The 14,855-nt window shown below is 30.2% G+C and overlaps 1 protein-coding gene across 2 annotated transcripts in view; it reads left to right on the top strand.

The window, feature by feature from the left end:
- LOC108368729 (protein vein-like) overlaps positions 1-9,928 on the top strand; it is a 32,842-nt gene extending 22,914 nt beyond the window's left edge. Inside the window, exons 4-5 of one of the 2 annotated variants that reach the window (XM_017623638.1) lie at positions 339-400; positions 9,211-9,928. In XM_017623638.1, coding sequence (XP_017479127.1) covers positions 339-400; positions 9,211-9,260 — 112 coding nt within the window. In that variant the 3' untranslated portion in view covers positions 9,261-9,928. Of the gene's footprint in view, positions 1-338; positions 1,080-9,210 lie in introns of those variants that run through there. The other variant, XM_017623637.1, reaches the window with a different exon arrangement.
- Positions 9,929-14,855: the final 4,927 nt, after the last annotated feature.

Here is a 14,855-nt window from a genome sequence, read left to right as displayed (position 1 = left end):
AACCAAATAAACAATTATCAACACGGCACTTTGACAGCGCGGTGCGAGCAAATTAAAGCAAAGAGGGATTACAAAATAACGGAATCTAGTCAAGAATTATATTCCCTTCACCCTATATTCAGATATAAAAAAGATGCGTTTGGAAAATTCGAATTTTTCCTGTATTATTTTTCCATCATCAGAAATAGCGAGCACCGTTTTTCGACACCGTTGCCCCTCTTAGCTATGCCACTGTACTTACTGTACTTATCTATATATGTCTTCGATTAAATACAAAATGTTCATAGATAAGAATTTGTTACTAACTCAAACCATATTTCTCCAAATCTTCATTTCAGATGTCCGGAAGGATTCATGGGCGAACGCTGCGACCGCAAGGAAGTCAATAATATATCTCCCAGTACGTACAGTAATGAACAAGAATGTGGCGAGAAGAAATTTTATGGAAGTTATTATTGCTAAAATAGGCTTTTCTATAGCATCGAAATTGGTTTAAATTGATGGCAATGCACTTAAACATTTTGTTCGATAAAATTAAATTAATATTTTTTTATGAGCCGAAAATATAAAGCTAAGCTAAGCTGTTAAAAAACTACTTGCAAACATAACGATGCAAAGATAAAAAAAAAATGTGGCTTAGTTTTTCTGGCGTTTTGAGACGCAAGCGAATATACATAAATACAAACATGCATGCCTACATATCTACATACATATGTACGAAGTGTCATTCGAATCGAATGTTTTCAAGTTAACTCCGAAATATACCAAAAACAAACTTTATACTCATTAGCTTCCACACTGATGCACATACATACATACAAAAACACACACGCATGCAGAAACAAGAGCACGCACAAACACGAGCACACACGTACCCATTCACTAATACACTAACACTTTTACTCAAATGCAATAAACCAAAAATTAGTTATAAACAAACCATAAATGTTGCTAAAACAAACATAGTAAATGCATTAAAAAATATTTATTTATGTATTATGTTGTTAAATATAACTGCAACTGCAACTTTATATAAAGAAATCTTTCGATAGTTCTCTCAACAAAACCAAAAAACTTACAGAAAATAATACAAAACTAAACTATTTAAATGTACATAAGTGCCGGACAAAAGTATTGGCACAGAGAATTTTTCGCAATATTTTTTAATAAAAATACAGTGCGATCTTCACCAAAAAAAATAAAGCAAAATCTTTCAACTTTGTTCAAAACTCGGGAAAATGCAATGAATTTGCATACTAATTTGCAACTTTCTATTTTCAATTTTAGTATAACAAAGTGCAAGTTTGAGGTATCTAAAAACCGCGTTGATTTTTGGCATTTTTTTAGTTGAAGGTGTTGCCCATTTTCTCTATACAAAAAATAATTGTCGAGCACACTTTGTATGGAAGAACCTGAGCGAAAATAAAATTGTCAAAAATCAAGGCGATTTTTCACCAACTATAAGCTTGCAATTTTTTTGCTAAAATTAGATGGGCAATAAAACTGCATACCTAGAATTCTTTTAAAAATAAGAATAGAAAGTTGCAAATTAGTACGCAAATTTACTGAATTTATCTGAGTTTTGCACAAAGTTTTTTTTTTTTTTTTGTAGGACGAACTACATTTTTATAAAAAATTATTGAAAATAAATTAGAATAAAAAACTTTGCAGATGTTGCTAAAAGTGCTCTGTGCCAATACTTTTGTCCGGTACTATACATATGTACATACATATGTATGTACGATGATATCGCTCATTCTCTAAAATACTGGCAAAACTCAATAGCTCAAAAAGTTCCAAATTTTAATGGCACATTAGACCGTACCATCTCGCAAGCAAAACAAAAGGTCGCCGCCCAGTACTGAGTCCTAAAGTATTTTGCCAGACAATTTCGAACGATTTTATTTTTTCCCCCCGAACCTAGTAACTGCCTTTTTACATTTTTCAGTGGCACCTATATTCGACAGTAAAAAAAGTTCAACTTGAATAATCAAAAGTTTCATAATTTTTGAAGAGCTCTAATTGACTGGTATTCGGGTGGTATGTTAGGATAATAAGGACTGGGATCTGGCGGGTTAGTACCAGAACGGGCTACTACTTGTTCCTAACTTTGGAACAAAAAAATTTTTCGCTCGAGACAAAAACATCGATATACATACATATCTTACTTTAAGGTCCGACTGTAAATGCCGAAGATATGACTAAAAACAAATAATTTTTAGCAAAAAAAACCGACTTAAAAAAAATATAAAAATATCTATATATTTCATGATGCAATGATCGGATCCAAATTAGTATGGGACCAACTCTGAGATACTACTTTTCCGTTGCAAAAAGAATCATCGAAATCGGTTGACGTGGACCAAAGTTATCCGGTAACATACATAAAAAAAAATATTCCGACGAGCTGATAACCTCCTCCTTTTTTAGAAGTCGGTTAATTAAAAAAGGTGACGCCTACGTTAGGCCAAAAACTCTAAATTGCCATCGAATCGAAATATGTACTTCTTGGTAAAAGTTCAATGATTTTCTCCGAGCTTTAATTTACTGGCATTAGGGTGGTACATTAGGTAGAAACTTAGATTTGGTGGTTAAGAACTAGATCTGGTGATAAGAACGGGGTAGCTGATGTCAATGAACTTTGGGAAAATTGTCCCCCCGAGACAAAAACATGGATATTATTGTACTTTAAAATGCTGAAGATATGTATGACGAACAATTTAAAAAAATATATAAAAAGTTCCGAATTGCCTTGCAAAAATATTTCAGACTCAGAACTTTTTTCTGGTACGGTCTAACGCACATTCTATTCTCACGTCGAAACTACACAAGATTTGGGCTTGCAATTTTAACAAAATATAAAACATGATAAAAGGAGTTAATTATTCCTGCATCATTAGCTCGTAACTGTAATTTTTTTAGTTCTGACAGTCATTTAGTACATGAGCAATAGATATGCACTGACAGTAGGACACCTCGAAGCACATTTGGGGTGATTTTTTTTTGCATCTTGTCCACCACAGCAAATCTACTTAAATATATACAAGCATACAAACATACAAATATTCACAAGAACGACTAAATTTCGATAATAACTGTAAAACACATTCCAATGACTAATACTCTTTAATTAATTCTAAAAAAACAAGCTCTTTAAAATGCTCCAATTTAAATTTTACAGATTAATGGCCTTATTCATAAAATATAAAATGGGTTTAAAGAGTTCTATAAAGTGACATTTTCATACAATTTTTTGATTTATAAAGCAGTTAAAGTCGTCTTTATTTTTTATGAATTTGGGTGTTAAATTTTAACTACTCATAAAATGCAAAATGCGAGCGAAAACAAAAATAGAAAATCAAATAAGTAAAAATAATGTATAGAAAAAAGTGAGCAAGTGAAAAAGCTACTTTTCATATATAGAGATAGACACAATGATACGGTCGCCTACATATTGAAAAGTTTTAAATTAATATTTTTTTTCAAATTATTTAATTATAATAACTATTTTTTCTTAAATATAGTTCATTCCATAAAAAACACCATCTAAATCCAAGATTGTAGCACTTTGCAAAGTTTTAAAAAAACTCATAAATTTTTCATCAAAATTTTCCGCTTTTTATTTAGAATCTAAAACTTTTACGACAGGTCTAGTATAACAAAGCGCCGTTGGGTTTGACAAAATTTTTTTGTTGACAGTGTTGCGCATTTTCTTCTTAAAGCGAACATTCGCTATATGAAAAAAAATGCTCAACACCGTCACAAAAAAAACTTTTGTTTTTTATGTCAACGATAATTTGTAAGCATTTGAGTGCGCTATGAGACTGCAATTTTTTTAAAATTTCTGAAAAAAAAATTTGATATTTTGGTGAATTTCTTAAAATTTTGCACAAAGTTTGAAACTTGAATTTAGTTGGTTTTCGTTATGGAATGAACTATTAACTTAAAAAAAAACTAAAAATAAATAATTATCAATATGTGTGTGACCTTCTCATTATGCCTATCACTATATGAAATATGTACTACTAAAAAACAATCTTTTATTAAAAAAATCATATCGGTTTTTTGATAAGTTAAACAAAGGTGCTATAGAAGGTTTATTTTATTTAATAATATTTTTCCAATGTTGTATTCTTATTCTGTTCCTCTTACTTCTACTGCTCTTTTGTTGTTTTGTTTAGTTTTCTTATTACCATTAATATTACCACTTAATATTATTTTATTGTTTTCATATTATTTATTAACTTTAGTTTATTTATTTACAAACAAAAAACAAAGAACACTCAAAAAATTCAGCATTAATTCTAAGGAAATTTAGAAGAAAATGCATTCAAAATATTCAAAATGAAAAAAAAACTAATAAAAAGTCTTAAAAAATAATTTTAACAAATACTGCGATCAAACATGAAATTACGAAAGTAATAGAATACATACATATACCTAAATACTTACTACTTATGATAAATGTAGAATTTCAGAAAATATAAGAGGCTCTCTTGCTCGCGCATATACCTACATACTACTACATGGATGCATACACACATTCATACATATTGTGTTCACACGTGTATGCAAATGTACATCGGTATATATATATATATATATATATAAATGTTTGTGTGTATGCATGCATGTATGTGCATACGCCCACATAATCTCATCAAATCTCTTAGGCATATGCACTATTTATTTCAAGTCAATCAAACTCACACGGATACACACAAACTATTTACTTAGCTTAGGTACATGCCGTCAAAAATATTCATAATTCATATAGACAATACCTACATATGTGCATACATAGGTACATAGCAGAAAAAAAAATTTAAATGTGAAAGTGATGAGAACTTGACATAAATGCAACTATTTATTTTAGTACTCAAATAACCTCGCCCTAAATTCATATAACGGCACTTATTGCTGAAAAAAAGATACAGAATTTTTCCATTCACCAAAACTTATTTACAAAACGTGAATTTATAGTCTTATCTCAGCCTAACTGACTAAATCTCACAACCCAAACGTTCATTACGAAAGTGATTAATTCAATTGAAATTATTTCTTTTTCTTACTAAATCAGTTTTCATTTAAATGTACTTGTCAAAAAAAACGTGTCTTTTTGTACAAGTTTGTACAAGTTTTGACACCATAATCTATACCCTTATAAAATTCTTTTGATATATATACATATCGTCACCTTAATTGACAAAGGCAGGAGAAGCAAAAAACATTATAAAAATCAAATCATACATATGGATAGAGCATTTTAAAAAGTGGCATAACTCCGTTGTTTTTGGTATTAATACTTTTAAAATTTTATTGGAGATGTATTGTAATACATATATTCTTCCAAAATCTGTGAAAAACACAGTTTCGAAGAAAAAAGTGTTGGTTAGGGCCTTTGTGAATTAAGGTAACGATGTGTACTTAGGACTGTGTAAGTGTAACATAGAACTTAGGGCATGCTTCTATAGTTGACAGCATGTTTCTTTATTTTTCCAATAAAAATTAGCAGACGAACTAATATTAGAATTTTTCTAGAAATTGTGCGCGGAAGTTCCACATAAAGGGAAGTAAGAACTTTTTCCAAAGAAATGAACAAAACGTTGCTACATCGTAAAGCTTTTTTTGCACTTTTGCTAGCATAAACTGGTGAAATGCTAAACGGCTAATTGCTGTTTTGTCGACTGCCAGTTAATTTTCCTAGCTTACTACATTGCACAGTGTTTCAAAACTGAAATATACTGTTCATAATTCACTAGAGCCTTCGTACTCCAATATATTTTATTAATTTCTTTTTAAGAAAAATTTATAAAATTTGGAAGAGACCAGTTTATCCCGATTTTTGAATTTTTATTTGATTATATTAAATTTTAGNCGAAAATTTATAAAATTTGCATGAAACCAGTTTATCCCGATTTTTGAATTTTTATTTGATTATATTAAATTTTAGTTTAGAGTTTTTAGAAAAAAAAAATGGTATGCAGTTTTATAGATCATTAAATTTTAGTACAATCGTTTCAATTTATCAAAATGGTTGAAAAATTAAGGCTCCATTGAATTGTGAACAGTAAATTCCAGTTTTGGACAACTGTGCATCGGCGGCACGTTAATTTCGCAAAATATGCATGCATAAAACTCTCAAGTACCAAAGTAACGAGATATCTAGGATTTTGTTTACGTAAACTTTTTCTGCTTTTTCTTGCGCTGCCAAGAACCTTAACCCTTTGGTTGATAGATATGTCGGAAATCGACAATTTTTCATTGCAGTGTGCAGTGTGCATAATCATCTATTAAAACGGGCGAAAGGGTCGATGCTATGTATATTGCCTGGCTATATGAACAGCTGGCTGGTCAGTTTGTACGATCGTTTGTGTTTATGTAGAGAAATTCTTACCTTTATCGCCAGTGGGACGTTCAGCAGAATGCCGGCCAGCTTGTCAGCTTTTGCGTTAGCTTCAACTCCTTTGTGTTGTGGGACACAATGGATTTGGCAACGGCGCATCTTCCTATTGGCTTCTTACCATCTACAACAGTCTTTGAGTAGGGAATACCTAACTGTCAATATGAATGCTTATCCGCCCACTCGGCGGATTTATTTCTTGCAGTTTTTCTTCCGCGCTCGTAATTTCCAAAATTTAAAGGACCACCAAACCTAAAATAGTACACCTCAGCTCCAAAATCTTAGACGAACCGCGAACCTCTGTTCCAACTCCAAGAGAGCCAATATTTAAAGGACCACCAAACCTAAAATAGTATACCTCAGCTCCAAAATCGAATCACGAGGATCATTCATAACTGGGATTAATAAACGGCGCTAAAATGGTATCACCCGAAACGTGAAGAGTTCAGAAGCTTGTTCCTGAATCATCGACCATAGTCTTGAACTAGATCAAAAAGTTGTGAAGCCAATTTTTCCGGAGCTAATAATTTTTCTGGCTTAGCCTTATGCATCCCTTAGCTGTATACTGTCTACATCTTATACATATATTTATTAAGGTTTTTGAGAGTTTTTAAACTTTTTTTTCGAAGATAACTGTTTGGCATACATCGCCAAAGTTCTCTCAATTACAGACTCAAACTCAAATTAGAATACAGAAAAGCACAAATTAAAAAGAAGTTAGCAGATACTGGGTTGGAAATGAAGGATAAAGATTGAATTTCGGTGCGTTACAAACATCCTGGGTGATCAGAGACATGCGTAATCAGTACGGTAATTATCAATGTCCTTGCAATTTCGGACTGTTGAATATGTTTTCGAGTGAAGACCGACTTTCCAGAACTTTTTCCGATTTTCACAAAGGTCCAAATGTACATATATTGCTTAAACGCTTACAATTCAGGTAGGATTTCATTAGATTTGGCAACGCTGATGGGAGGCAGCAATCGAAAATTAATTAAATTAGAATTTCAGTAGGGGTCGTCACGTCACGCCCATTTTGATAGTTTAGGTAAACAGATAATTTGTACTCGGTCAATTTATCAACTGTGAACGTCCTTTGCAGCTTACTTTTGTTAATCTGGTAACCTTATGCCGAACTTCTACCAGGCATTGAAATGACAAATAATGTAGGTCTTTTCAAAAATTCCACGTGGAAACAGACGTGAACGTAATGCCACTGGCATTTTTTTGCCCAGTATTGTCATAACAAATTTTTGTCATTTAATGCCTAATAGAAATTCAGCATAAGTTTATCAGCAGCTGATTCCCAGTTATTTTCTATAAAAAAAAATGACTTGTAACAGAAAATTTAATTAATTTTACTTACTCATATGCATCATGCCTTTCGGTAGCGGGCGGATTTAAAATTAAATAAATATCGAACAGCTGATTGCAGTTTATCAGCAAGATGAAACTGACAGGGCTCCCGAGAGGTAACCCTTGCGTCGACGCTACCAACTAACGTTTGAGAACTCTCAAATTTTGATGTCACTTATTCCAACAGTAATGGCATTTCTATAAGCGGTAATAAAGAACAGCTGGTTTTTGTTTACATACGGTACCAATTTGTTCCTTTGAACTTCGGATTAAAACCTGTGGAACTGTTAAACTACAATTTTACTCTCTCAAGTGAGAGTAAAAGGAGAACAGATTCAGAAGCGGACGAGAACGTAAAAAGCACTTTTTCCTGTAAAAACGTCAGTCGGTTTGTTTACATTTCATTGGTACAACACTGATTTGACTGAAATATCACTAAATAATTTCAAAAATCTATACATAAGCAAATATTTGGTTGTTTGCTGCCATTTTTTAACAAATATAAGATTCCTTGCTTTCATCGCGTTCTGTTTTTGTTTACAAATGCAACCATGTCCAACGTTTGAGACTTTTAATGAACTTACAGGAAAAAACTCCGGACTAAATCCTGTAACTTCTGACTAGGAAGAGTTGCTCAGTTACTCTCTCAAAAGTGTTCCCACTTGCAGTTTTTATGTCTAAACGACTTTCCCGTAAGTTCTGACTAAATCTGTAAACCGGAGTGCTATTCTGCTATTGGAACAGACTAATTTATTGTGATGTCTCTCTGCGTTACGTACGCCACTGCCTTGGGATACTTTTCCGGCATTGACGTACAAGTACCCATTCTGACAGCGCTTATAGACTTTTTAATTGTTTTTATTTTTTTTTTGCAGCTAAAATGAGTGTTAAACAGTGTTCACTGAAATTGTGCTTTCTTAAGCGTAACGCAATTTTGATTTTAAAACTCAGAATTTCCCAATTCTTTTATGTATATGAAATATTTTTTATAAAACATTTTTTTTTTATTCTTTTCCTATATATTTTGTTATTTATTGCAAGCATTTATTGAATATTTGCGTTTTATAAGTTTTTTGTTTATTGTTTTATAAAAAAAATAACATTTTGGCTGTAGTTGCACTACTTTTTATTGTTTGTGGTTTGGTATTTGGGTAGTGGCAGCTTATTTCAATATTATTTAGAATTTGTCTGATTTAATTTCTAATTTAACACTTCATTTCTCATTTTCAATACCGCGGAACGGGTAGCATCATTCCACCGTGCGTTTAGTTATACTATACTAGTAGTCATACTCACCTTAGTTGCTTACATACATACATACATAGTTTGTTTAGTTTTAATGTCTCCGTTTTAAATATTATACAAGTAATTTTACTTAAATTTCATTTGCCACATACACACACAGCAATTCAGATAAATAATTTATTTTTTATGATTTAATTTTTTCACAGATTTTTTGTTGCAATCTACGGCCAAATACCTACCACTATTAATTGTTTGATTTCTGTTACTTTTTTGTTCTTTTTTTAAGTTTGTTAAGATTAATGATTTGTTAGTGATTTCTTAAAAAAAAAATTTGTTTATAATATTTTTTGTTTGTTAATAAAATGGCTGACGAAAACGAAAAAATGCACAGTTGAAAAATGTAGTATTGTAAACCTGAAAGTTGAACTGAGGAAAGGACGTTTTGTGACAAGCTGGTAACCTGCACACATACATGTGGACATTAAGAAAAAATCGCTAAATATGAACAGTGGGTTGAGTAGTCAGTTATGCTGCTGAGAGTTTTTAAAAGTAGGTAGTTGTTTTTTACTATTCTGTTAAATCAAGTCAATGCCGCTTATGAACCTAATAGATTTGTAAATATATTTACTGTTTATAAGATTTCCGACAATACAGCGAGCTCAAAATACTTAATGAACCAAAATCACTACGAAATAAAACGATGTTCGCGAGCAAAATTAAGAAGAAAAACTATTTTAAATTATGTTAATTGATATTTTTTTAATTATCGCTGAAAAAATGACTTTCGCGCATATCGGTTTTGCACTTGGCAACCCGCCGACTTAGACAACAGTATTTAATCTAAATGATTTCTAAACTAAAAGTTTCCTTCTTACTTTAATTAAATAAATTTATGTACGTTTTATATAATTTTTTAATTTTTTATTTTATTATTGAGTTTAATTTAAAAAATTTAGTTTCTAATTTTTTTTTTTAACGCGTAGAAGTAACGATTTTTAATTGTAATTAAATTGTAAATATTGTTTTACTGTACTGTAGTTTAAGAAAAAATCGACTCACATCACGAATATATAAAAAAATAAAAAATAAATATTTAGTAATTGTCAAATACTACATTTATTTACAAAGAAAAACCTTAATGCTGCAAGTATAGAGAATATGTCATAAAACATTTTTCTAACAAAAACCAACTATGAAAATTGTTTACGCTTCGCGGTGTTCTCGAGCATTTGACTTAGTCAATATTTAACTAAAAGTTCAATTATATTATTAAAAATAACAAATTTTTTTCAACGCTTGTACAATTCGCGGAGTGACTGTAAAAATATCACACGTTTTATGACACTTTCCAACACTTGGCGTGCATTAAGGTTATGACGAATATAAAAAATTAGAACGCATACAAATTTTCATTTGAGCTTAACGACTTTTGGTGTCCACTTTTTCAAAAAGGAGTAAATAAATCTTAAACAAATTGTTACATATTTACGTAATTGTAATATGTATTCACATTGTGTGAGCACAATTTGTTCACAATCGAATTAAAGTGGGTCCACATAAGTGCGTAAAGCAAGAATTATTTTTCAAAAGAAAATAAAACGTATACCAAATATTGTAATTTTGTAATTAATTTATTGTATTTAGCATAAAAACAAATAAGTCGTAATAAAATTTGTAAAATATTAATATTTAGCGCAAAAAAAAAAANATAATTTTGTAATTAATTTATTGTATTTAGCATAAAAACAAAAAAGTCGTAATAAAATTTGTAAAATAATAATATTTAGCGCAAAAAAAAAAATTATTAACATAATAACTTAAATTAAAACTAAATAATTTTATTTCAAAATCAAAACAAAAAACTAAAAGCAACACTACATAAGGCACATTACAATAACTCCAAGAAACAATCACGAAAATGCCCTTGTTTATGTCCAAGCATAATAATATAAATACTTTGCATATATATTTTTTTGTAAATTATAATGGTTTTAATATTCATGCTAAAATTTTTTAAGTATAACTAAATAGTTGTAATTAGCTTAGGAAACTAAAACTACATATACTTATTTAAAATTAAAGAAAAACGGCAGTTTATAATATTGCTTATAATGACTTTAAAATTGAGAATAATTTTTATTTCTATTTTATTGTTTAAGTGATTTTAGTTTTTAATTTTAACAGTCAAAAGGTATAAATAAACTACGATTGAAAAAAAAATAATATAATAAAAATATATCGAAATTCGAAACATTAAATTGAAAAAGTTTTTTATTTATTTCTGTTTTTTTATTATCTGAAAAAAACATTAAATGTTTGAACTCTGCACACTGTTACATTGCCAATTTGACAAAAGATATTTGAGGTAAGCATTTTGTTTTAATTTTTTGTTTGTTTGTATGTGCATTATGTTATGTATTGTATTGTTTTCGTGTTTGTTGTGGTTATGTTCCTAATTTTGTGTTGTTGTATTGTCCTTTTGCGAAAACTCTGTAAATGTTTTATAACAAATGTAACACATTTTTGCGCTAATCATATTTGTCTTATTTTACTTAATTTTGTGCTAAAACTAAACCAAATTTTATTACTTACATATACGTACATATTCTGTGTTGTGAGACGATCCTTCGAGTAAAATATTGTTGTAATATTTGTGTATTCATAAATGAATCTAAATCTTACACTATACGGCTAAATCAAAATCTTAAAAAAATCAAACAATTACATATATATATAAATGAAGTCAGCTAATTTTTTAATATGAACTCACAACTCAAATTTATGCAAATAAAAAATGCTGGTACTTCATATTGTAAACAGACTTAATAGAATTTAAGTAAATTAATATTTATAAATAAGTTAATACTCATATATTTTTAGCCTTTAAGCCGCTTAAACCGAACTATTCGTTTGAATCATAGTAATTCGGTAGAACAAACTAAGGACAGTACACACAAATGAATGCGTCTATTAATAATAATAACCACACTTACACAAATGCAAATAAAAAAAACCACACACTGTAGAGCAACTCAATACAAATTATTTAGTTGAAAGCACAGTATTTAGAAGAACTTTTAGTAGCACCTAAATTGTGTAAAGTTTGGTTTACGAAAACCTGACCATTTTCTTCATGGTGTGACCACCATGTTATATTGCAAGGCCAGTCGTACCGATTAAAAAAGCGTATCGAGCTCCGCTTGTTGTCAAATCGCCACCATCTTGAAAACAGGGCCTCAACCCAGCTATACCCAGACTTTAGTATACACATGGAGTAGTCAAATTCCAAAAGGATTTTAATTTCATTTTTGGTCAAAAATCTAATTTTAATACACGTCATTTTATGTATAAAGTAACTTCAAATATGTATATGTATATAATATACATAGTAAGATTTAACGGACAATTTGTCCGCCTTTAATACGGGAATGAAACATCTTCACGCAGATATGAAAAATGGCTAAATTGCTCCACAAAATTATTAAGCATAACATTTTTCTTAGGGGTCCCCGAAAACGAAAATCTTCTGCGTATTAAATTTTCTTTTTAAAATTGAAACAAAATTAACAAAAGTATCATTTTAAGCGTCTTCAAAAAGAGGGAAGGTTATCAGTTTGTCGTAATAAGTATTTTTTTTTTGTTTTATGTATGTTACCGCATGACTTTGGACCCCTTGACCCGAATTCCATAACTCTTATTTTAAAAGAAAGGTGCTATCACAGAGGTGGTCCCTACTACTACTTTAGTTTGATCCGGTCATTGGATCTTGAATAAATTAATATACTCTTAAATGTGTAAATGAGAATTGAAGTCAGTTTTGTTTTTTGCTTAAAAATTACTTGTTCTGTACATATATTATTGGTATATTCGAGGAGCAAATTCACCTTAACGGTCTGAGTCGTTAATGTATTTTACGCATAACATCGGTTCTTCACGGTAAACCACAAACGTCTAACGGCGTCATATCGCGGCTCCGAGGTGACCACTTAGCATCGCCGAGACATCTGATGACACGATTACCGAACCTAGCGCGCAAAAGATTGATTATGGCATGGTCTGTGTGGCATAGCGCACCATCCTGCAGAAGCCAAAATCATCCAAGTGCATGTCTTCAATTTCCGGCCACTAAAAATCGTTCACCATGCCTCTGTAGCGCTCACCGTTGACCTAAAATACTTTTCCAGCAGCATTTTCAAAGAAAAATGGGCCGATGAGGCCAAATTCCCGCCAAACTGTCTCTCTCTGAGGATGCTGGTTTCTCGACGATTACGTACGAGTTTTCCTATCCCCATTGGCGGCAGTTTTGTTTGTTAACATAGCCGTCGAGATGAAAATGCGCTTCGTCAGAAAAGATGATTTTTACAATATTTTACAAAACATTTGATCGGTTCACAACGGTGTCGCAAGTGTCGTTTTGTTGTCTGTCGTAAAGCTTAACTAAATGTTTAGAGAACTTGAAACCAACTATTTTTTACCACTATTTTTTAACACTGCGAAAATTCATAATATGACATTGATTGTACTTTGCGAACACCCTTAATATATTTTTTAGGCGTTTAAAGTTTACGACATACAACAATACCACACTTACGACACCGTTGTGAATACCCCAATTGCCTTTGGAGACACAGTGAAAGAAGTTTTAAAATCAGTTGCACGTTGCACAACTTTTTTAAAAAGTTAGTTAGGTTAAAGTTAGTTTTCTTGGAGAAAAATAGTTTTATTTTTTCAAAAAACATTATGTTAAGGGCGATCCATACAATTTTTTTAATCATATATTTTTTGACAGTGACAGCTCTTCTCCGCAAATCATAACTTTAATCTTAGTCCTAATCTTAATCGTAATCTGCATAAATCCTAACTTTATCTTAATCTTATTTTTAATATTAATTTTAGTCTTAATCTTAATCAGAATCCTAATCTTAATCTTAGCCTTGACCTTAATGTTAATTTTAATTGCAATCTTTTTATTAATCTTGATCTTAATATGAATCTGAATCTTAAACTTAATATTAATCATTACCTGAATTTTAATCTAAATCTTGATTTTTATCTTAATCCTAATCTTGATCTCAATATTAATAACAATCTTAATCTTAATCTTTTCCGAATCCTAATCCCAGTCTTGAACTTTGTCTTAATCTGATCTTAATTTTAATCTAAATTTTTATCTTAATCGTAATCATAATCTTAATCTTAATCTTAATCTTAATCTTTGCTTTGATCTTAATCTCAAAATGAATCTAATCATAATCTGAATTTTAATCTTAACCTTAATCATAATCTTAACCTTAGCCATAATTTTAAACTTAATTTAAATCTTAATCTTAGTTTAAATCTTAATCATAGTTTTAACCTTAATTTTAATTTTGATCTAAATATTGCCCTGAAGCATAGTCTTAATCTTAAACTTAATCTTAATCATAATCTAACTTTTAATCTTGATCTTAATCATAATCTCAATTTAACCTTAATCTTATCTTAATGCTAATCTCAATGTTAGTCTTAGTCTTAATCTTGAACTTAATTATGATCTAAATCATAATCCTACCCTTAGTCTTAATCTTTGTCTTGATCCCATTCTTAAACTTAATCTAATCATAATTGGAATTTTAATCTTAATCTTAATCATAATATTAATCTTAATCTTAATTTTTAACTTAATTTAAATCTTAAATAATCTTAATCTTAATTATAATTTTAATCTTAATTTTAATCTTCTCTTCTTGATCGTCTTAATCTTAAACTTAATCTTAATCATAATCTGAATTTTAGTCTTAATCTTAATGGTGTCCAACCACCCTCGCCATCCCCTCTCTTCTTCTTTTCCGTTTCATGGGAGTTTGGATTT

Source organism: Rhagoletis zephyria, unplaced genomic scaffold (genome assembly GCF_001687245.7).
Source record: "Rhagoletis zephyria isolate East Lansing unplaced genomic scaffold, Rhagoletis_zephyria_1.1 Rzeph_scaffold_03279, whole genome shotgun sequence".
In the NCBI taxonomy this organism is placed as follows: Eukaryota; Metazoa; Arthropoda; class Insecta; order Diptera; family Tephritidae; genus Rhagoletis; species Rhagoletis zephyria.
The sequence above is the reverse complement of the archived record's forward strand: the minus strand, read 5'-3'. Positions and strand labels throughout refer to the sequence as shown.